Source organism: Patagioenas fasciata, chromosome 12, assembly GCF_037038585.1.
Source record: "Patagioenas fasciata isolate bPatFas1 chromosome 12, bPatFas1.hap1, whole genome shotgun sequence".
Lineage (NCBI taxonomy): Eukaryota > Metazoa > Chordata > Aves > Columbiformes > Columbidae > Patagioenas > Patagioenas fasciata.
The window spans coordinates 23,548,805-23,572,625 of NC_092531.1; the positions used below are offsets into that span (position 1 = coordinate 23,548,805).

The 23,821-nt window shown below is 42.2% G+C and overlaps 3 protein-coding genes across 13 annotated transcripts in view; 1 reads left to right on the plus strand and 2 right to left on the minus strand.

Annotated features, from left to right (window-relative positions):
- Window positions 1–1,792, minus strand: part of GABPB1 (GA binding protein transcription factor subunit beta 1) — a 20,314-nt gene extending 18,522 nt beyond the window's left edge. The window contains exon 1 of one of the 3 annotated variants that reach the window (XM_065847779.2): window positions 1,678–1,792. In XM_065847779.2, the coding sequence (XP_065703851.1) occupies window positions 1,678–1,680 (3 nt within the window). In that variant the 5' untranslated portion in view covers window positions 1,681–1,792. Of the gene's footprint in view, window positions 1–1,446; window positions 1,596–1,677 lie in introns of those variants that run through there. The other 2 variants (XM_065847782.2, XM_065847780.2) reach the window with 2 other exon arrangements.
- USP8 (ubiquitin specific peptidase 8) overlaps window positions 1,302–23,821 on the plus strand; it is a 24,521-nt gene continuing 2,001 nt past the window's right edge. The window contains exons 1-18 of one of the 6 annotated variants that reach the window (XM_071814072.1): window positions 1,302–1,350; window positions 3,104–3,221; window positions 9,899–10,069; window positions 10,733–10,877; window positions 11,189–11,274; window positions 13,849–13,993; window positions 14,210–14,267; window positions 14,940–15,099; window positions 15,351–15,513; window positions 16,660–16,804; window positions 17,003–17,223; window positions 18,325–18,921; window positions 20,166–20,255; window positions 20,716–20,796; window positions 21,188–21,450; window positions 22,033–22,245; window positions 22,749–22,959; window positions 23,286–23,522. In XM_071814072.1, the coding sequence (XP_071670173.1) occupies window positions 9,966–10,069; window positions 10,733–10,877; window positions 11,189–11,274; window positions 13,849–13,993; window positions 14,210–14,267; window positions 14,940–15,099; window positions 15,351–15,513; window positions 16,660–16,804; window positions 17,003–17,223; window positions 18,325–18,921; window positions 20,166–20,255; window positions 20,716–20,796; window positions 21,188–21,450; window positions 22,033–22,245; window positions 22,749–22,959; window positions 23,286–23,522 (2,919 nt within the window). In that variant the 5' untranslated portion in view covers window positions 1,302–1,350; window positions 3,104–3,221; window positions 9,899–9,965. Of the gene's footprint in view, window positions 1,351–2,457; window positions 2,940–3,103; window positions 3,222–5,430; window positions 5,582–9,898; window positions 10,070–10,732; window positions 10,878–11,188; window positions 11,275–13,848; window positions 13,994–14,209; window positions 14,268–14,939; window positions 15,100–15,350; window positions 15,514–16,659; window positions 16,805–17,002; window positions 17,224–18,324; window positions 18,922–20,165; window positions 20,256–20,715; window positions 20,797–21,187; window positions 21,451–22,032; window positions 22,246–22,748; window positions 22,960–23,285; window positions 23,523–23,821 lie in introns of those variants that run through there. The other 5 variants (XM_065847774.2, XM_065847773.2, XM_065847776.2 and 2 more) reach the window with 5 other exon arrangements.
- The window catches only part of USP50 (ubiquitin specific peptidase 50), a 16,497-nt gene continuing 9,678 nt past the window's right edge, over window positions 17,003–23,821 (minus strand). For 2 of the 4 annotated variants that reach the window (XM_071814078.1, XM_071814077.1), the window contains exon 8: window positions 17,003–23,693. In XM_071814078.1, the coding sequence (XP_071670179.1) occupies window positions 23,487–23,693 (207 nt within the window). In that variant the 3' untranslated portion in view covers window positions 17,003–23,486. The remainder of the gene's footprint in view (window positions 23,694–23,821) is intronic. The other 2 variants (XM_065847783.2, XM_071814080.1) reach the window with 2 other exon arrangements.

Here is a 23,821-nt window from a genome sequence, read left to right on the forward strand (position 1 = left end):
CCTACAAGCTACAAAGCTTTCACAGATAAGCTTGGCACTGGATACCAAAAAGGTTACATTACAGCAGCTATGATCGACATGAAGAATCTAAGGGCTTGTCATGTAGCCTTTGAACTGTACTACAGCTTTAAGAGTATGTCTCAAATTACTTGAAAATATCCTCAAACAAAAAAAATCACTCTTAATGAAAGCATCTGTTTTATTATGAAGAATCTTCTTCAACAGTTTCTATCTGGCACGTAGGCCTAAAATAAACCCCCAGAAAACAAACTGTTTTCAGCAAAGAAAGCGGGTCACGAACAAGAGTGTATATCTAGTGTATGCTGATCTGCCATGTACACTCAACCTTATTTACACAGCAGATTCACGTGCACACACCATTATTTCTACGTGCACACACACCTCAACCAAACTGCTCAATCTTACTTCAGAAGTCATGAACAATTTAAAAAAAAAACATTAAGCCGAAGTACTCAAAGATGTGCATTCACAACTTTCAGCACATTCCAGTCTAATATGCAGCACTTCTCGTTAAATAAAAGCTCAGAAAGCAGGATAAAGGGCAACATGCAACTGCTTTAAGTTAAAAACTAAGCGCAGAAGACTTCTTCCTACAGGGGATTTCAGCGACGCGCCATCAGACAGCGTGTCAGCAAAAGAAACTACTTCCACTACCGGGAAAGAAAAGAACAGTCCGAACTAACACATCTCATCCCACGTTCATGTTCCCATCGTACGCTTTATTGAGAGCCGAAAGCACGGGTTACAGACTCGGGTGAGGGACCCCGGGGGCCGCGCTCCCCCCGCCGGAGCTGCGTCTCCTCAGGGCACCTTTGGCGCCAACTCCCGCTCGCAGCTCGGCCGCCCCGGGGCGCCGGGCCGGGACACGGACCGGCCACCTCGCCCCACGCCAGGCCCCACGCGGCCCAGGCCGGGCTGCCCGCCCGGGAAACACGCGGGACGAGCCGGGCCCCGCTCTGCCCCTCCGCGCCTGGGCCCCTCGCCAGGCGCGTCGCGCTCGCCCGGGCCCGTGTGGCGGCCGCAGGGCCCCGAGGCGACCCGTCCCCACACCCCGCCGGCCGCGCGGAGGCCCCCGGCCCCGGCGCAGCCCCTGCCCCACAGGCCGCGCCCGGCGCCCCGCGGGCCGCCCAGGCCGCCACACGGGCCCAGGCCGCCCCCGCGCTGCCCGCGCCCCCCGCGCGGCGGGGTCCCCGGAAGGCCGGCCAGCGCGCCCGCTCTCCCCAACAGGAAATCCTGGCTGGGCTGGGCGCTGCGGAGGGAGCCGCGGCGCCGGGTTCCGGGGGAAGTGGAATTATTTTTTACCAGCGAAGAGATCAACTTCCACATCCGGTAACAGGGCCCTATACAAAGGCACAGACTGACCTGGAAAAGCTTGGCTGGCCCGGGGGGGTGAGGGAGAGACAGGGCGCAGGGATGGGGCCTTACCGTGCTGCCGGCCCGGCCGCCGCCGCCGCCACAACAACCAGGGGCGCCGGAGGCCGCCGCTCATCGGCGCCCAAAAGCCCCACACAAAAGTCCCCGCTGCGCTTGGCGGAGGGACACGGGGATTGGAGGGGAGGGGCGCCGCTCAGCGCTGCTCCGCCGCCAGCCCGCGCCCGGGCGAGACGCGGCACGGGCCGCCCGCGGGCAGCGCTTCGAGGGGCGCCCGGCACTTACCATGGGGTGCGGGAATTATCTTATTAAACAAATATCCCCGACAAAAGGGGCTTGGCGGAGGGATACGGCCTCTGTGCCGCCTGCTGCGCATGCGCGCCGGCGCGGGGAAAGGCGGGGGAACCGGGGCCTGGAGGGGCCGCCATGTTCCGTCCGCTTCCTGCCCGGCGGGGGGCTGGGCGCTGCCTGCCCGCGCCCTCGGCGGCTGGCGCAGGGATGTCAGCCTGCAGCGGGGAGCCTCCCTAGAAGCAGCTTGAGGAAGAAGAAAGGGGGTTGCCATCCCGCACGCTGGCCGTCTTGAGGCCCTGCTTTCCTACGGGGGTGGCTCTTCCCACTTCATGGCTGCTGGGGCTCCCGGGCGAGGGGGTCCTGCCAGGGCACGGACTTTGCCACCTTCCCTCCCGGGCTTGAGCTACGCTGCGGATCGTAGAGACGGGATTTGATACGAATGGCAGCTCCAAAACGATCCTAAGTGCTTGCTGCTCTGTCAGAGAGGTCTGGCCTCCAGTCCAAAACCAGCAGTGGACCTGACGTGCCAGCCCCTGAAGCATTTCTGCTTTTCACAGAATCACAGAATGTCAGGGGTTGGAAGGGACCTGGAAAGCTCATCCAGTGCAGTCCCCCCATGGAGCAGGAACACCCAGCTGAGGTTCCACAGGAAGGTGTCCAGGCGGGTTTGAATGTCTGCAGAGAAGGAGACTCCACAACCTCCCTGGGCAGCCTGGGCCAGGCTCTGCCACCCTCACCATGAAGAAGTTTCTTCTCAAATTTAAGTGGAACCTCTTGTGTTCCAGTTTGCACCCATTACCCCTTGTCCCATCATTGGTTGTCACCGAGAAGAGCCTGGCTCCATCCTCCTGACACTCACCCTTTATAAACTTTTGTTTCAACTGTGTAAGATTTTCACATTCACAATCTCTCCAAAGCTATTCCATGTCACAAATCCTCCGATACCACTGTAAAGCATAGATCCCGTAATCTACACCCTTCAGAAAAAAGGCATCAATCACAAAATCCAACTTATTTTGGAGATGGTAATACCTACTAGATAATCAGATGAATACTCGTAACAACATTGTTTACAGATCCATTATTTTTTGCCCTTGACTTACCTAACACAGCTTTGGGGAAAATCCAAATAACCAGATTCCAAAGGGCAAAGATCACCTCACAGATGTCACAGAACTGAATCCTCGAGTCACCGCTGAACAGGCCTGTTCAGAGAGGAAACGTGTTTCCCACCCACAGTGGCGGAGCCGCCCCCGGTGAGCACAACGGGGCTCCCACAGCCCTGCCTCATGGGGCTCCCCCCACTTCTTGCAGTGTTGAGGCCGCAGGGAGGAATTTTCCATGCGCTTTTTGGAAAGGCAGGTAATCCAACTTTATCTGTTGTCACCTGGCTCAGGGACTTGTTGGCTTATTTTTCCAGGAGTCATCAGCCAGAAGGCGGCACTAGAGAACAAGTCCAAGTGCCTCCTCAGGGCGGTCACTTGTCACCAAGGAGAAACCTTAAGTCCAGCCTTCAGGACATCACTTTTCCACTGTTGGTAAGTGTGCTGTGTCTCTCAACAAGCATTTAACTTGCGATATTACCGGTTTTCATTTACACAGCAGCGCTGGATACAGAAAATGTTACAATGTGCTCACAGGCATGTGCCAACAAGCAGGAATGCCATGTGACGTTAGTTGCAGTGCTATGGAAAAGCAAACGGTTCCATGTTACTGAAAATCTTTTATGGAGATAAAGAACGCAGTCTGCATTTAGTCCATCAGCACTGTATATGAGTTTTCATTATTATGATCACAACTTCTATCTTTAAAATAATCATGGCTAATGGTTTTTCTTCCCAGAATTCACCCAAAGTACATGTAAGAGAGAGACTTTTGATGTCTGATGTGGGCAAGTCAAAACACATTTCACATCTGTAAAGTACCTGTTTTTGAAGAGAAGCTGCTAAATTTAGCATGACTCTGTTGTTAAGTTTATTTCTTTGTTTCAGTTTCTTTTCCTGTATTTTACCCCACTTTATAAGATAGTAATTTATACTTATTGTCAACTAAGTAACCAAATACATTAAAAAGCATAGTGATTTATACTGTTTAACATTTTTTTAATTTATTCAATACTGCTACACAGTATTATACATGCTGATAGGAAAATGTGTTTTACCCTAAGGCAACACCGCAGCGTGTTATAACATAATCAACGCATTAGCATGTTTTAACAAGTTCTTGCATATAGAAAAGCTAATTGTACAGGCAGGTCCTCCCCAACACCTTTCTACATATGGTTTGGATTTGCCCGCACAAGTAAGACTGAAGAATATGACACAATTTCTTCATGTAAGAGAAACAATAACAGGGACACTGTGAGTGCAGTTTGCAGAGCAGCTAGAATGATATTCAACATTAATTTGCACATTTAGATTTCAAGCCTTGACATCAGTGGACTTACTCGTTTCATCTTGTCATAACTTTCTAGCATGACCCACCTTGGCTAAAACAAATGGAGCAGTTCTGGAAAAGGCACAAGAGCATTGTGTTTATTATTCAGTTCAGTTTAATATTGTTAAGTATATGAACTTACTTTGGTGTTAACTTCCCTGATTGCACAATATAGGAGACTTAGAGCTGTACTCATTTCTCCCAGAATCGGTTTACATCTGATCACATATCTGCACTGCAAATTAGAGATGAAGGACATTGAGCCTTTCATGTACCCAATAGCAACCCATATTACTATACCACTGTGTACTGTGATGCAATTAAGCCGTTTGGGCAGTGAATCAATAGTATTTTGGAAGGCTACATGAAGACAGGCGTCTTTCTCTTTTTTCGCTTCCTGACCTCCTTGTTTCCCAACGTGGTCGAGGGAAACTGCTCCAGTTCACAAGGTATTTCCACAAGCAAATGGAGCAGTGCAAGTATTTTAATTGCAGCCCTTAGCTTGACACACTTAAGGGGACAGATTGGGACTGGCAGGACAGAGCATCTTTCCGTTTGTGTAAGATCTCGATGACGTGACCTGCCTCACAGACCGACAGGAGTCAGGCTCAGCACCACCCTCTCCCTTCTCCCACTGAATCCCAATATGACCATACCAGCATGTCAGCACCTATGTGCCATCCCTGAGGTACGATGCTTGTAGAAACACCACAAGCTGCACAGAAAACAGAGCCATCAAAAACAACAAAAAACCAACAAGATCTGAACTTAAAATGTCCCCAGTAATGCATTTTTTCCTAGGGGAAAAAAAAAAGGGTATTTTCATAAGGGGAGGTGCCTCTCCTTCCCACACCAGAGCTCACAGTGCATCAGAAGGGCCAGTTTAACACCCCACAGAAACGCTGCATGTCCCACAAAATGTGACAGACCTCAGAGCCCGCTTGTAGTGGCTTGGCCTCGATAACAGCGAGCGCCTGGAACCGAAACGGGCAGCGCGGCGGGGCCAGGCACACAGCGGCTGGCAGGGCAGGGCAGGGCAGGGAGCGCCCGGGGACAGCCGCGGCGGCGGGGCTGTGGGGAACCCCGCGCTCCCTCGCCAGGCCGGACCCTGAGGAGCCAGCGCTGCTTCTCCCTGCTCCTCACACCACCCCCAGAGCCACCCCCAGCTCCGAGAGAGCTCCACAGCGGGAGCGCGTCCCCGCCCGGCCCGGCCGCGCCCCACAGGCCCCGCAGGCCAGCGGCCTGGCGCCAGGCTCCCACCGCGGCCCGAGCCCGGCCCCGCGGCAGCGATAGGGCCGCCGAGAGTCCCCGCCCCCGCGGGGGAGCGGAGGCTCGGGAGGGAGGGACGAACGCCGCCGAGTTCCGCCTCAGCAGCCATGGCCGCGTAGCGTCTTCTCGGCAGCCGCGCTCGGACATGGGCCTGCCCCGGGCCGGCGGGCTGAGGCAGCGAGTCCCCGCGGCGGTGAGTACGCAGCCGGGCCCGCCGCGCTGGTCGGAGGCGGCGCTCGGGCCGCCCGGGGAGCGAGGCCTGCGAGGCAACCGGACTCGCCAGCCGCCCTCCTCCGGCCGCGGCGAGAGGGGCGGGCGCCCTTGGAGGGGATCCCCGAGCCCGCAGTGCAGGGGGAGAGGCGGCCCTCGGAGGCTGCGGTGAGCGGGGCAGCCGGCCCGGGCCGCACTGGGGGAATCGGGCCTGGCCCGGCGGGCAGCCCTCCAGCCCGGGGCAGGCGGTGTGACCTTGGGCAGCCCGCAGTGCCCCCAGCCGCAGCCCAGCCGGGATGAGGCGGGAGCGGGGTCGGGAAAAGCCGGCCCGGAGCCCGAGATCGGCCGGAGGAAGCCGGGCCCGGAGCAGCGCGTCCAGCGGGCGCTGCCCCGGCCGGAGCGGCGGGCTGCGCTGTCATGGACACTGCCTGACTGTCACAGTCGGCCGTGCCCACACCCGCTCTCTGCGGGGTCTTTCACTGCTTGGTTAGAAACTTGGAAGAGTTTTCGGCCTCCCTGTCACCTCCCCGGCTTATTAGAACTCATAGCGTTTGCATACACTTTGCAGATTTTATTTACCTAAATAAGTAGTGGAGCTGTTTGTGTTCTTACTTATACTGGATCACTTTCAAACTTTCTGTACAAAATCCAACTAATTCTTTTTAAGCAGCTTAACTTGCTTGTGTCTTCCCTCCCCATCAGTCAAACTGTTGGATGAGCAAAGTGTCAGAATTTTCTCCCTGTGCAGAACAAGCGCTTCCCACGCCTGGCGGTGCAGGTGTTTTCAACATGGTCCATGACCAGAGACAGACCTATGATGTTTTACTGCTGGTGGTACCCAGCAAAATGTTTGAGTACTCTGTGAGCATAAAGGCCTGTGCTCTAAGAAGCCCCAATGGTTATCATCAGCCTGTGCACATTAAGTTACAGCTCTGCAGCCTGTAGTAGGAACAGTACCAGAGCCTGAAAGAAAGGTAGAGGGAGCTCACAGAGATAAATATGCTGGTTGATTTTATAGCTCAGTCATGTTAAAATACCATATCTCTAGGTTAGTATTAATGATCTTAACAAAACCAACTCACATTCAAAGTACAGACTGTAAAAACTTGAAGAGAATGGTGGAACTTAATGCTCATAAGAAACCCGTTTCTCATTTGCTTAAGTCTTAGAGACAAAAATAAGTAGGTGAATAATACTTCATTACATACCTGAGTTGGTGATGCATAGTACTTAGCACGTCACTTTGTTTCAGACTCTGTCAGTGTATGCTGCTTGCAATATAACTGCTTCTGTGTGTTGTTCTTGTGATGGTCATTCCACTTAAAGCTTACTCATATCCTCAGTAAAACAGACATGATAATTAGATGCTGAAAAACCTGTTACCAACAGGTATGTTTCCCTCTCAGTGTAAAACTATGCAAGTATTCCAAATGCCTGTGAACATCCAGGCATGACTTCCCTTATATTTTTGGGATATCGGCCTAGGTAGGAAAAAGGAACCTGAGATAATACTTTAGCTGGGGGCAGAACATGGTTTGGAGTTTGATCTTAATTTTTAAGAAAAAAGTTGGCAAACCTGAAATGGGTTGTTTCCTCATCCTCACAGGCTGAATTATTATTAAACTTAACTATTATGGCTTCTTCGGCCCCTTACATTTCTTGTTTTATGATCCAATTCTCTTTTCATGCTGGAAAAGATCTCTTTCTTTCTTAGAGATGTACAGAAGATCCATATATATAATTGGAAGGGTTCATCACACGCAGTGTTGCCGTTGTATTGATACGGTGATTACAAGCGTGGAGAGAAATGGAATTTTTGGCGGAAGTTGGTGTGTTCTAGTCAATAGAGTTTGGAGCAGCAAGAGTTTATCCTCATGAAATGGATATGATTCTGATAAGATAGTACAGTTCAGTGCAGCTCTTCTAATGGAAACGAACACAGACCTTGTATAGAACTTGCAGTAACTGGTCAACTTCCATGAATTCACTATGGTATGTTAACTACTCCTGAATGTCTTTATTCCTGCAGCTTGTTTTGCTGGAGGAACCATTGAGATCAGGTCAGTTAGGAAGTGGATATTTGCAAAAATTTAGGTTCAAAATCAGCTGGTTGTATTTATATACAGAGGAGCTGATTCGGATTCTGAAATCAGTGTCTTCCCAAAGCCTGCTCAGAGAAGGAAAAAACTCTAATTCATTTGAGTATAAAGGAAAAGCAAGTTACAAACACGTCTTAAAATTCAGGAGTTTTAAGGGTTGTTCTGAGTCAAGCAGTCAGCTGGCAACTAGTGGTCAGCCTGTAAGTTAGTTATCATAAGGAAACTTTTGCTGCATAGAACTGAAAATGCTATAGTTCTATACTTAAGTTCTATATAGAAGAATGAATTAGAAACTGCTACTGAAATCTCATATTAACTTGTGACATATGCTGTATGTGTTTCTGTTAAAAAGGCTGATGAGAACTTGATTTTTTTTTTATTTAGAAAATGTCATTTCTAATCCATCCTTGCTCATTTTACTGCAGAACACTGTATGAATTACACTTGAGAATTTACTAGCATCTTTTGCCTTCCATTAAATGGTTCATCTTCCACATAATCTTGTTCTTTTACCTCATACACACACAGGCACAGTAATGTTATATTCCTGTCTTTTTTGGACGACATACGTAGTTACAATTTTCTGTCAGAACACAAGCAAATGCTGCCACTTAAGACTAAGAAAATACTGGTTACGTAACAGAAGATATATTTGGAAAGGACTTAGCTTCAAAGAAAAAGTCTATTTACAGTTCCAAGGGGGAAAAAAGCCAGGTAAAGACGTGCTCTGAAGGTAGGATTAGACAAGCAATGCTAAAATCTTATTAGAAGTGAAGCCTTTCTATGTAATTCTAGGGGGTTGTAAAAAGCATGCCTTTGTTTCAGGCAAAAAAAGCTTTTAGATTGGAAGGGTCATTTACTTCGGAGCACAAGGTGTGTTTGTGTTTTGTTTCTACAGAATGTGATTCTTCAGATAAATTTTCTGACTTGTTTTCAGCACCTAAATATCTCCCTGATAATTAATTTTTTGTATTAAAATTAGTATTTATGGACTTCATTCTTCTTTCCTGGAATTTTCTGAAAATCAGTCTCATAAGGAAGGATTTTTGAGAAGTTTATCAACTTTGAAAAGTTGCTATGTAATTGGAAAATTAGCAAGTACAGCATCTGTGTTTAAGCAGGAAGTTATCTGGCTGGATACTGTTTAGTCTCTCTTGGCACGCCAGACCTTAAACCACAGAATCATCATTAGACGTGCATCTTACCTTATTTTTGCATTTATTTCCAACATGAACTTACCAAAGGTTTGGCTTCACTTGGTATCTTGATTTGATGGCCAGTTTGTAGACCAAGAACGGTCAAGCTAGTGATGCTGTGTGCAGTGGTGCTTGGAGGAACACCAGCTGTGTGCTTCAGGAAGGGATCACCTACACCTACAGATCACCGGCACAGTACTAGGAAATGATTTATTTGCTGGGATTATTTGAACATCTGCTAATTAGTTCCCCTTAATTTCTCCAGTGCTTCTCACCCCTTAATGTCTCATGGCTAAAATAGCTTATTGAGTATTAGATTCAAAGATATTTTAGTTAGACTATCTGTATGAGACTTAATAGGCTGCTCTGTGCAGAATGTCAGATGAGATGATGTAGTGGTCCTTTCTGGCCAAACTCTGCTTAACTATTTCATGTCTGTGTGCAGAGCATTTCCAAACGAAAGCAGAAAGACAACAGTACCCAGTTTAAGACCTACAGCACGTCCAAGGAGTTTCAAGTCAACTCTAACAATAGCAACCTTCCTTTTCTCAGCTTGTCTCTTACCAAGGCATTAAAAGTCACCTTTACAAGGGTGTAGTGTGTTTTTGCAGAGGTTTGTGCTAAGCTAGTGATAAAATAATGATCCATTACAAATTTCAGAGTACAGAGAAGTGAGCTAATTTTTTATAATATACTTACTAGCATTACAGTTGAATAAAGATGCAGTATATGATGATCTTGAACATTAAGTCAGCATTTCTTATTTTCTTACTCTTCTGTTAGCAACTTATTGTTAACATTCTTGATAAATTATCTGCAGTGGTTTCAAGTAATTTTTGAGGACTGATTTATGCTGTTAACTGTACAGCTGCTCTGTTTGCACCTAGTGCTAGCTCACATGAGGTGAGCTAGATTAGGTAATAGCCCCATAAAGGTAACTAAAACTATATTAAAAGTCACTGAAACATAATTGGGCTCTTCCTAATTTTGTTCTTTTCCTCCTAGAAAAATATTGATAGAGACTTCTAAGAAGCTGTGCCATCCTAGAAGGAACATAAGTAACAACATTAACATGCCTGCTGTGGCATCTGTACCTAAGGAGCTATACCTCTGTACTTCATTGAAAGATCTCAACAAGAAGACAGAAATAAAACCTGAAAAGACAAGTACAAAGAGGTATATATATATTAATTGATTTTGAATTAATATTAGAAGTATTAGTGCTACTCTTCTAACCAAGTTCCAGAACTATGTTGTGAATCTAAATTTCCTCAGTTATTTCTGTTATATATAAAACTTTGATAGTCTTATGTATAGATCTCTCAGCTTCACATCAAATGTGCTTGTTGCCTACAGAATGTAACTCCACATACTGCCAAAACATGAGTTGGACAGAGTATGATGCCCATGGAAATTTGTGTTCTTTGGGAAAAGGCTACAAGAATGCAAATTCTTAAAAAATAAAATGTTTAGCAAATGTGTGAATAGAAAATATTTTCCTCTAGTATTTTTTAGACAATCACCAATTAACACTAATTAGTTTTTCCTCAAAAGAAAAAAGTTATTTTTAGAAAGGAAGAGTACTTTTTTCCATGTCTCAGTGTGCTATTTAATTATGGTAGATTTTAAATAAGGTTAGTTAACAAACTAACAAAGAGAAACATCATTCGGAGGAGCACGATTGTAATTTATGTTTAATGAAAGCCTTATATTAAGATGGTAAAAATCAAATGCTTGACATATGGGTAGAGGCTTTGAACACTTAAAGTTATATCTTTTAATGGAAGTGTGTTTGGGCGCAAGTCAATCACACGCTTTACTCCTCTTCTTTGATTGCAGTTATGTGCAGAGTGCCCTTAAGATTTTCAAGGCAGCGGAGGAAAGCAGGTTGGACAGAGATGAAGAAAAAGCATACATCCTATATATGAAATATGTGACTGTTTATAACTTTATTAAAAAGAGACCCGATTTTAAGCAGCAACAGGTATAAAAGCTTTCTGACTGACATCTTCTGCATTGGTAGAAATAATAGAAGTACAGAGAATTACACTAATGCACATTCTGAGGATTACACTGGTACTAAGTAAACTGTCTCATGATATTCTTTCCTTCCTATTTATGACAAGTCTATTTCTAATTGCTTTTACAGTTTGTTTTTTAAACATGTAAAGTATAAATTGTCAGATCTGTCAGTATTTAAACCAATTCTCTATACAGTAGCAGCTCTTGATATGCACAGAAGTAGGCATTATTAAGCTGTACTATTAATATGTGGGGTGATGCTTGTAATTTTAGGATTATTTTCATTCAATTCTTGGACCTACAAATTTAAAAAAAGCTATTGAAGAAGCTGAAAGACTGTCAGACAGCCTTAAACTCAGGTACGTGAAAACAGTTAATAGATATTGTTCATTACACCTGAAGCCTGTACATGTGCAATTGCAGGTTTTCCTTGTACTTAGTAGTAAGGGATTGCACTTGATGTTAGATACCCAAAACTCTTGAGGCCTTAAGTTGTTTATCCACAGAAGTCTGTTACTAGAGATAATTGTTGTCATCAGACTCCAATAACTTGCCACTGTATGCATTGTCTCAGTTCTTAAGAACTATGATTTGTTGATATTGTCTTCTATATTTATTTAATGACTAAGAAAAAGAAAGTACAAGATATAAACTATATATACATTAGAGATGATCAAGAGCCATTTCCTCCTTACCCTTTTCATCATAAGGTCATCTGAAACCAAGTATACTAATCAATGTTCCTAGTATTTATATATATATATATATATGTTTAAAAGTCCTCCTTGTGTGGATTGAGTTTACATTAACAAAATACATTTTTTAATCTTTCGTTAGCTAATACACCTTTTTGTCTACCTCTGCCACATGCAGACGTGTGTGGAAATGCAGTTTTGCCAGTAGGTAACTGAGCTGATGCTAACAGGCTTTTGCATCACTGATTTACAACTGTCAAGTTACATGTCTGTGTGCCATAAGCCACAAAATCATGTCGGGAAAACCTTGTAAGGTAGAATCTGTCTTTAGGTGATATTTAGTCCTGTATGTCTTGCTTCCAGCCTTATCTCCTCCTCACATCCTTAGCAAGTATTTTTCTTGCCCCTTTCTCATCGTTTTTGCTCTTTCTTTTCAGCCAGGCACATTTCTCTTCCCCATGTTCCACCCCCAGATATTATTGTGCAAGCGCATTCTATGCCCTTTGAAGTACTTAATCCATACAGTTGGTTTGGGTGAACAAGGAAATGAGAGTGTAGTTACATATATATGAAAAGAGACTTTCCAAAGATGTCTCGTGATGCTATGGATGAAACAATCTTTAGGTTTTCCTGATTTTTTTAGTTAAGGGTATTACAGTTCACCAGAGCTACAAGTTCACTGTAAGAGTATACACTGATAGAACTACAGAAACCCAGAATTGAGAAACTTATTGCTTAGTAGCTTGTGGCTTTTTCTGAAGGGAACAGATTTCGAAAGTTGACACAATTAATAACTTTCAGCTACTATGGGCAAAATGTATTTATATTTAAAGGGAATACAAATGAAACATGACTCCTGTGCAAACTACAGAAGTGGTTTCAGGGAAATTATTTGTGTAATTTCTTCTCCAGGCAGTAGGCCAGCAAATAGTTTGAATGTTAATTGTTAACTAAAAGCGGAGCTGCTCAAACATCATTTGTATAGCAGCAGGAATACCTACACAAATGACCTGCTATGTGCTTCAAAGGCATAGATGGGAAATTGATGGGTAAATATTCCATATTAATTGAACTAAACTAAAAATCTGAAAAATGCTTTAGTGCCATTAACTCCAAAGAACAAAACGCTCTGTTCTCACTTACAGTGCCTTTGCCAAATCAAGAAGCCTGTTTGAAAAATAAAATTATGGATTTGCAGCCTCCTTCCTATTAGTGACCAATTAGTGGAGTAGACTTGGAGTCAGAATTTGTTTTAATGATCTAGTTTATTAACACAGTGCTTTTGATATGAAATACAGCTGTGTTGTCATTGTCATTTTAATTCTGATTAGGCAACATCTGATTAAAACAAGCAATTATTTATACAGTTTACTGTTCATGCTTCACTGCTTAGTTCAGTCATCAAAACTGTTCAAAACATTCTTTTTTGGTTTATGGATCACTAGTAACCCTTCAGCTTCTCAGTTACATTAAACATAATTGGATGCTATTTAACAGTGATTATGACTATACAAACCTGCAGCTGGTGATCTAAAAGCTGTAGTTTGGAGGCCACTGGTTTACAATATCATGATTGTCCTTACAAAGGCAAAAGGCTGGGAGGTCAATTTTAAAGCCTAAGCCTTTAGGAAAAGGACAGCTGTATGCAAGACCTAGGTTTACCAAAACTCACAAGCACACATGGTTCTTGCATTGACTTCACTGAAGCTTCAGTGTCTGAAACAAACAAACATAGGTGAGGACATAAGAGCACTATAAAGTCAGTTTCTCAGAAAAAAGAAATTTAGATATGTGACCTAACTAACTTCTGCCTGTTATTGTTAGCCCTGTTGTAAAACCAAATCCAATACCTGGGATGATTGTTATAATATATTGAAGTTTACCTGTAAGTCACCAATACTTACTCTTGCCTCTACAAAGTAAAGTCTATTATTAATATATTTAGTGACATCACAGCTAAGCATGACCCCAGCTTTAGAGAAAAAGAGTTAGCTTTAAGAGCAGTGGCTAAGAAATTGGACCCAAGCCAGGATTTAAGAATAAGAAAACCATCACAAGAGTGGGAGAAATAATGTCATGCAGTCATGGAGGAAAATGAAACAAGGATTGTCAATACTTTAACTTTTGAAAACTTGAAATACTTTTTTCCCCTGCCTGAAGACTTGATGATTCTGATGTTAATTACCTAAGGCTGATCAATAACACAATATTGAAAAAAAAGCTTTTTTTTCCAAATAGATATGAGGAAGCTGAAGTTCGGAAAAAACTTGAAGAGAGGGACAAACAAGAGCTGCAGAAAAAGCAGGAACCAAAAGACGATGGAAAGAGTTCAGCCAAAAACTCCTCAGAAAGTACTGTGGATTCCAAAGGAAAAAGCCAAAGGGTAACGGAGTGTTTACAAACTCTCTAATTCACCCTAAATGTAGAGTTTTAATCTAGCATTTGATCTCTGCTAGTAGCTGTTTCCAGTTCAGAATCATGGGGTTGGTTTGTTTTTAGACCCATTTTCTTCAAGCTCTGAGATAGTCAGTGTCTGTTGGCCACCTTGGTTGTGAGTATTAGATACTAAACTGACTTTTTCCCCCCCCTTACAACACAGGTTAATGGTGAGAGGAAGCATTCCCTGGAAAGAAAGGATCAGTCTGACAGTCTGAGTGGTAAGAGATACAATGTTCACACAGATGTGGAAAAGGTCTCCATATGACTACACAACTATTACCTAATTTGATTCAATTCTAGTATTTCCTGAATTTCAGTAACAGCAACTTAGTAATTAAGCTCTGTGTTGCAGCCACCATCATTTCTTTTGAACTTAGAAAGCTGTATTTAGTTTTTCAACAGTTTAATAACTAAATTGAACTAGCCCTAAAGTAGTCAAATTAGAAAGAAAATGTCTCCTTAACTGACAAAAATATCTAGGCAACGCTAAAATGCATCAGCTCTCTCAGTTAAATAAGAAATTTTCTTTCCCAACCTCCTGGCTTGTGTTCCTGTACTAAATATGTGAAAACGTTCTCTAGAGTTCTTAACTGAAGAGGAACATCTGCAGCTTGTAGTTCACAAATGCTTGCCTATATAGCTTGATTTCAATGAGACCACAAAAAGTTAAAGTAGTTTATCACTGGAATGTTCAGTATTGTCTGATTCAGCAGATCAGGTGCTAATCACCACGGCAGTGGGAGCAGAAGGTCCGATGTGTTTATTCTGTAGTGTCTCACCTCCATGGCTTTGTGGGACTTTTCTGTTACATCCGTTTGCAGTCTTTGTTGCACTAGTCGGATGTGATCATAGCTATCTCCACTTATAATGTAGCTTTTTACATCTAATAGCTTCTCTATTTCAAGGAGCAGTCACAGCTGAGAAACTGTTTGCGATGATGTCGGACAAAAATCTTGAATTGATTATAATGGATGCTCGAAGACTGAAGGATTATCAGGAGTCCTGTATTCCAAGATCTATCAGTGTCCCAGAAGAAGCTATCAGTCCTGGGTATGAAATAACGTTAAATGATAGCAGAATATTTATTTTTATAAATTGACTGTACAAAATTACATGCTTTTAAAGCTTGTATACTTAGTTTCAGTGCTCCCAATATATACTATGGGTGAGATGTATCTGGACAGCTCTGTTCTTCCATGTACTGGCTTCAAGCCAAATCATGTTCGTTTTATCCGGGCACATAGATTATATATCAGACAAAATGTTATGTTTGTCTCTAAATGCATATTAATACATTTCAGAGTTACTGCTAATTGGATTGAAGCCAGGCTCCCAGAGGATTCTAGAGATCCATGGAAGAGAAGAGGACACTTCGATTATGTTATACTGCTAGACTGGTTTAGTTCTGCTGAAGACTTAAAGCTAGGAACAACTCTTCAGAGCCTGAAAGATGCACTTTTTAAGGTTGGCAAGTTTCGTGTTTTATATTAATTCATCTCAATAAATAAGGTCTTGAAGCACCAATAATTACAAAGTATATGGAAAACTTAATGACACTTCAGGCAAACATCTTGGTTCAGTTTTCAAAGACTGCGTTTTTTTGATAGCAGAAGCATAGTCTGAAGTTTCACATTCCCATGCTTGTGCTCTAGTAGAGGACAATACAATTTGTTCTATAGGTGAACAGCAGAACAATTCAACTCCCCTCCTCAACAGCTGTCTCAGGGTTATTAGGGAAAGTACTTAGTAATGTTTGCCAGAAGTAACTCTTTATTCATGGGAATTGTCTGGTCATCTGTGCAGGCAGGCCAAAGAAGGCAAGGCTTTGCTGTCCTGTCAGCCAGACACTTTCTAGAACAAAGGAGTTTTGATAAAGGAGATCCTAGAAATACTTGGAGCTTGGTTAAGTTTGGGCGTTATTGAAAATACTTTTTAGAGAAACATGAATTTAAATTTGGGCTTCATCAGTGCAAGGAGTTTATAGACTTAGTATTAAGCAGATTCAAGTCAGAACGCTGGCTGTGCTGTTCCTGCTCTTTATATAGGTGACGCTTCTGAAAGGCTGCACATTTCTATTAGCCAGGCATTCAAGACTGAGCTTCAGAGACCCTTCAAGCAGTTCTCCCTGTTCATTGCTTTGCAGAATAGTCTCTGAACCTCTGTGCCTTGTTCATGTTCCAATAGTGAGGACCTCAGGAGAAGGCCGGTCTGGAGCCTGAACTCTCAAGGGTTTTTCAGAAAGCACATGTTATGCTTTCTAAAGCCAATGCCCCTAATCACTCAGCAAACTTACCAGATAAGAAACTGAAGCAGGTATTATAACAAAAATATTTTTCTGCACGGAGGATGGTTACATTAAGTAGTAGTAAGTGTTTCTTTTGGTACTGGAAATATTCAGACCCTGTTGTAGGTGAAGCCGGGAACCTGTGCTGGGCATTCTCCGAACACAAAGAGGATCCATGTTCCTCAAAGGGTTTTTACAGCCTGTTTAATTCTTAAAGTTTCAAAAGTAACCTGTCTCTTGATGTAATGACTAGACACAGAAATTTCAACAACTTAATATGTAAGAGTTTCTATTTTTAAATTATTTCAAACTTCTTTTTCTTATAGTGGGAAAGCAAAACTATACTGCAGAATGAACCTTTAATTCTAGAAGGAGGTTATGAAAATTGGCTCCTTTGTTTTCCTCAGTACACAACAAATGCTAAAGTAACTCCACCCCAACGTAGCAGTAGCGAAGCAGTGACTGTTTCTTGTAAGTATAATGGGTCACGTCCCTCTCCCCACCAAGTGTTTAACATTACTGGATGTATCTTTAATTCATGCAAATATGTTTGGGATAGCATTGTTCTGCCTAAATCTAAGTTTTGAGGTGGAACATGAGGGTTATTTTGCTTTTGTGGTTTTGTCTCAAGAGCTCTCTCATGCTTCCCTCCTCCCTTCCCTCCTAAAGTGGATTTTACGTATCCATCTCTGGAAGAGCCAGCTCCTGTTCCACCCGTTGCTGCTATAAAGCCATCTCCAACAGAAGTGATTGAAAATGAAGAAACAGGAGATAATTTGGAAGAGAGAATAAAATCGCTTAACAGACCAAATGTACAGGATGCTGCTGTTCCAAAATCTGACAGTTCACTTGTTGTTAATCCAGTATCGATTACAAGAACTATCCCTGAGGTAAGCTGTGCTTTTTTTCAGACTTAAAATATAGTTAATCTACTAGAGACCCACCACATGCAGGATCCTAAATCCACAAACACACTCAGTACTTGTTCAAGCCTTGTACATAAGCACAGTGGTACAGAGACTGGTGACCTGTGACACCATGGTAACTAATATACAGAATTTTATGAAACTGAATACACATAACATGATTGCAGAGTGTTTTGTGAATATTTTGATATGAGCACCCGAGAAACTGAAGGTCAGGAAACTATCATTAATTCAGAAAGCCTATAAGCCATCTTTTCTATTCAAAACATACACGTGATAAAATACAGGGAGGGCAGTTAGGCTGTGGCTTACCTTGGCTGTTCCAGAGGTCTGCTTTCCAGCAACTGTATTTTCCTTCAACTAATAAACCATTTAGGTGGCTTGTCACTCTTGGTCCAGTAGTGAAAGTATAGGGATTTGTTTCTTCCTTTCATGGGTGTAAAACTTTCTAAAGACACCTTTGTGGAGTCTTTGCACTAAAACAATGTTCTCCTTAAGAGACAACACTGAAGTCAAACTCTTCACTTTCCCCCTTTTAGATACTGCCTTTAGTACAGATTTCAGCCAAGAGACCCTAAACCTTATTTCTGTTCTCCCTTGGCCTAGACTAGCTTTTATTTCTTCAGAACTTCTATTTCAGCATCAAAACCAACTGGCTTTCCTAGGTCTGAGCTAAGCCAAGCTGTTCTTAAATACTACTTCCCATCAAGCAGCTCAGCCTCAATCGGATGCTCTCACGTAACTGAGAGAGCCCAACCCAATGAGGCAGCCTGATTACTCTAAAATGTTCACCTTTGAAAGCCTGAAAATTAAGAGTTGTGGTAATCAGTGCTTAATGCTGACCTTATGGTTTGGTAGGGCTTGTTGATTCTTATCTCACACCTGGAAGTTAAGTGAATACCTCAAAAAGCAATTTGAGTTACCAGATCTAATGGCACTGAAAGTTCACTGTCTCTCTGGTAGAGGTCAACTTTATATTATCTTTATTCTCTTTTAAATCTCACTTAGAAGAAGCATAGGGGGCAGTAATAGCTGTAGTGAACTGTTCTACACTTTGTGTTACAGGTTGATCGTACTAAAAAGCCTTCACTAAAAATCCCTGATGATAACAGACCAAAATCTGAAAGCACAGTCAGTGACAGCCAGCCTGTTGAGAATGGACGAATAGTTCCCGACCGCTCCACAAAGCCGTTACGTGATGCAAAGAGCCTTCTGACAGAAGAAGAAAAAAGTCGTGTACATGCAGAAACTGCTGCTCTGTTAGAAAAAAACAGGCGGGAAAAAGAACTTCGGGAGAGGCAACAAGAAGAACAGAAAGAGAGACTCAAGCGCGAAAAAGAAGAACAAGAACAAAAAGCAAAAGAAGAACAGAAAGAAAAGGAGCACAAAGAAAAGCTACAGCAATCCAAAGAGGACAGAGAACAGAAGGAGAGGGATGAGCAAATAAAAAGAGAACAGGAGGAAAAAGAACAAGAGCGGGTACACAAAGAAGCAATAGATGCAAAAAAGCAAAGTAAAAATGAACTTGAAAGCACTGGTGCAAAAAGGATTGAGATTGACAAAATGTCTATGGAAGAAAGAGAAAAGGGAACTCGAACACCAGAAATGCAGAGACGTGCGCTGGGTGATACATCCCAGACCTTCACGACTGTTTCAGGCAAGGTTAGTGGAAAAGAAAAGCATTGCTAAATGGGGAGTAATTATTCAGGATGATTTGTGAGTGCATACTCTAATATCCATCTAGAAATTTTAAATACATCATTGGATTTTTTATTTGGACTATTTTTACGTAAATGTACATGAGAAATTGAAAGCCAAGACTCAAATAGTTACATTTCTTTTTTTTGCAAGACAGCCTCAATTCTTGTCGTGGGTGGGCAGCAAGGAATCGTATGCTAATAAAACTTCCCACTCACATGGGGCAAGGGATGGCTCATAGGCTGCAATCCTCTGTTTCAAAAATAGAGGCATAGGGGCATTTTGTCTCTTATACCAGCCTCGTACTGTATTTTATAGTGTTGTATGTTAGGGACAGAACTGTATTATCATAACAAACTCTTTAGTGCCCCCAGCTGCATAGATGCTGATACAACAAGATTTTGTTGACTGACATAGGAAGCAAAACAATAACCTGTTCTACTATTTTTGCTGAGAACAGTCTAGTTCCAACTCTTTGGTTGGGGGGAAGCGGTTACAATTCCTTCTTTCCTTAAAATCTTGAGAAAAATCGCAACATTTCTGCAAGCACAGGGTTTGTGTGATTGTGAAACAGGAGCCATTTTTGAAGCTGAGTTAATAACAGAACAGATGTTGTTAAAACTGTTTCACAAGAACATGTGTTAGGATATTTTGCTCTCCCTTTGCAATTGCAGTTGTTATTTGACCAAACTTTGATGCTTGTGTAAGGCAAATCCCCAAGCCAAAACTTCCTGGGCAATCTTAGCACAGTCATTCTTGACCTTTTGACTGAGCAACTGCACGTAATCCCCAAATGACCGCCTATTACAAAATAAATCCATAATGTTGGTTTCACAGTGCGCCTTTTTCATGGAGAGGCTTTGTCACAGTGAGCAGTAAAAGGGGAAAAAAGTCTTTCATTTAAACATAAAGTGTAAACCCCACAGCTTTTAGGGGGGAAAAGTAGCGTAGGTGGAACTTGAAACTACAGATTGCCTTATGTCATGAAACATTAAGCACAAAGGCTCTTCCAGCAAATTGCCTATACAATAGACTAGGAAAAATAAACACGATGCGTAGATACCTGCTGTAACCACTTCTTTGTGGCATGTGTGTTTAATAACCAAAAGAAAGTATAACTCTGCTTTTTCCCTGTTTTGCTTTATCAGCATTTTTTTTACTGACATTCCTGATGAAAATTGAAAGCCTTCTCTCAAAATCTTTTACAGCAAACTGGGGTTAAAGGACAACCAGACAGTGGAGCTCAAAAGCCAGGACCCCTTAGAGAGGATTCTGAACAAGATACTGAAAGACTTAAAGTAAATACAACGTGTTGTCTGTAGCCAAAAACAATCAAGCGCAGATGCTTTATGATTAGTATATTATGTTAAATTGCACCTCATTTCAATTTTTAAAGTCGTCATCTTAAGAAAAAACTATGCCATGTTTACAGCTGCTTGTTTGCTTTTTTAATTTGCCATATCCATCTGAAAAAATATGTGAAGCTTTCACTAGAAATCTTCATGTGTTTCTGATGGCATTAACAAGCATTCCCCACTCGTTCGTCATCTCACGTGTACTCACATACTGCTTTGAAAGGGAGAAAAGATCATCCATGTGTTTTTAACAGAAGCACGTATTCCTAATAAAAGTAGCTTTTTTAGGGAAAAAATTGAACTGTTTTCCATTAAATCATGTAACTATATAGGGAAGGGCACAGGCAGCTTGCTGCTCTGCATAAGTAACCGTACGTACCTCACATTTCTGTTTGTTTATTAGTCTCAGCGGGAGCCGTTAATGAGAGCGCGAAGTGAGGAAATGGGAAGGATAATACCAGGACTGCCTGCAGGCTGGGCAAAGGTAACTTTCTCTTCTGTTATAATCAGGGTGCCTTGTGCAGTTTGGTAATGCATTTCCGCTTGTCTCATTTCTAAGTTAGATAATTTGGTCTCTGCCCTTCCCCCCCGCAACTTGCACAGTTATTTTCTGAATTTTAATATTATTTGTAATGAAACCAGGAGAGCTCATCTGCTGCTTCTGATGCTAAGCAGTTGATGTGTAATATTTATTTTGGTGAAAGTGGTGTATTCCAGTAACTTTAATCCATTAAGTATTGAGGCCAGTCACACCTGTTAACATCTCAATATTTGAAAAACTCATGCACCGTTCTTACAGTAGTTTAAAAATAGGTAAGTAAGTTAATGATGGATTTTTTCCTTCTTTTTGAAACAATTTGTTTTCTTTCCCCAAGTTTCTGGATCCAATCACTGGAACCTTTCGTTACTATCACTCGCCAACAAATACTGTTCATATGTATCCACCAGAAATGGCTCCTTCATCCACTCCTCCATCAACCCCTCCAACTCAAAAACCCAAGCCACAGGTGTCTGCTGAACGAGAAAGAGAACACTCCAAACTGAAGCGCTCCTACTCTTCCCCAGATATAACCCAAGCCATTCAGGAGGAGGAGAAGAAAAGGATTCCTGTAACTCCTGCAGTCAATCGTGACAATAAGTATGTTCAATAAGTTCTACCACAACTCATGCAATACGATAGCATGTAAGACTTGCTTTGTGTTTAACCAGCTGAAATTCGTTAATAATTTTCCAAGTAGGTTTGAAGGGATGCAAGAGTGATAGACTTAAATTTCATTGCTAGAAGTTCAACATATAGTTATCTTTTGAGAATTAATGTAATTGTCACATATTAACATGAATTTCAGAGGTCACAGTGTGATTGGACAACAGTTGCTTTTTATGCAGTGGTATTTGTGTTAACATATTAAATGCCAGTCCTCTGACAGCTTGTGAAATGCAGAGGTTTTGGTTTTTAAACTGGGTGAAGTCAACAGCTAAGTCTTTATCTGTTAACTTGAAAAAATAACCCAACAACAACGGGTGGAGCCAATAACAGCCTCATTACAGCCCAGTGGATAGGGCTTTTTCGCTATTGCATTGACAGACCTTGGATACTTAATTATGGCATTTAGTGACAACTTGTGCCAGGTTGTTTCATTCCCTGCGAGGGAGGGTGGTTCTCTTGGCTTATGTGCCTTGGCAAGTCTGAGAGTCTTAAAAACCAATTTCTTCCTTCCAGGCCAGTCTGTTACACTAAAGCAGAAATCTCAAGACTTTCTGCATCACAAATTCGGAACCTTAATCCTGTGTTTGGAGGATCGGGACCAGCTCTTACAGGACTCCGTAACCTAGGGAACACTTGCTATATGAATTCCATATTACAGTGTCTGTGCAATGCACCTCACCTGGCTGATTATTTTAACAGAAACTTGTATCAAGATGATATTAACAGGTAACAATCTCTTATTCTCGTCCTTTATAATTGAAGGAAAATTCGTTAATTCAAAAAAATCACTTAGTGGGGTTAAGGGGGCCATGTTTGGTTGTTTTTAAGTAGGAGACAAACACTAATTTCTAAGTGTCTTGACATTTTCAAAATTGGCGTATGTGACTAATTAGGTTTTACTGGACAGTCTTAATTAAGCTGTGCTTACCACATTCATAAAAACAAGTGTACTAGGGTCTCCTAAAACCAAACAGCGTATTTAAATAGCAGCTTACAAAACAAGCTGGAAACGGCTGTACCTTCCATCGGCCCAATCTTGAATATGGAACCAAATTACAGCACCAAAGTAGACAAAAATTTTAACTCAGGCTAACATCCAGTTTTTCTCAACCTAAAGAAATTACTCTAAGTTGGGTTAATGTTTTGAATGAATAAGAATAATGTTAAAAATTATAAAAATAGTTATTTGAATGGCTCACTTTTTCTTTTCTGTCTGTTTAATTGTGTAGGTCAAATTTCCTGGGGCATAAAGGTGAAGTGGCTGAAGAGTTTGGTGTGATAATGAAAGCGTTATGGACAGGACAGTATAAGTACATCAGTCCGAAAGACTTTAAAATTACAATTGGGAAGATCAATGACCAATTTGCAGGATACAGCCAACAGGACTCCCAAGAATTGCTCCTCTTTCTAATGGATGGCTTGCACGAAGACCTAAATAAAGTAAGCAAAACACTTATAACAAATGATACATCTGTCGGATGATCAAGAGAAATACATTTTTAAAAGAACTTCTTATTTCATAAGAAGATTATGTTACTGGAACCTTGTTCAGAAGGAAATGCTAGTATTCAGAATTAAAATAGAAATTTATTTTGAAATGGTATAAGGAGTAATAGAAGAAGCCCAACTAGGTAAGAAATGGATGGCCACACTGACATGTTTAAATATTCTTGCAAATATTCAATAGTATGCTTACCTACAGATGAGACTTGCTGTTTTTATATATATTAATATATGGCTGTGATATTTAAACTTCTGTTATCCAGGCTGACAACAGGAAAAGGTACAAGGAGGAAAACAACGATCACCTTGATGACTTGAGAGCGGCAGAACTAGCCTGGCACAAACACAAGCAGCTCAACGAATCCATCATCGTGGCGCTCTTTCAAGGCCAGTTCAAATCCACGGTGCAGTGTCTTACGTGTCACAAGAAGTCCCGGACCTTTGAGGCTTTCATGTATTTGTCGTTACCACTCGCGTCCACCAGTAAATGTACGCTGCAGGTACGCTGGCACGGGAGAAACAGCTCGCCAAGCAAAACCATTGCCCTGTGACTTCATTGTGGTGGTGCTTTTGCTCAGCCCCTTGCTGAAGGAGTTAGTCAACATTCCAGCTTGATTTCCACTAACCTGAAACATGGGTAGATCTGAGTCTTCATTGTTCTTTAAATTCTTCTAAAATGTAAAAAAAAAAAAGAGAAAAAAAGTCCTTAAAAGTTTTAAAATACGAGCAGGATAGAAATATTGAAGCCACATCTATAGTATTTATTTTTGTAGGTCATAGTATAAATATTTTGTGGTTT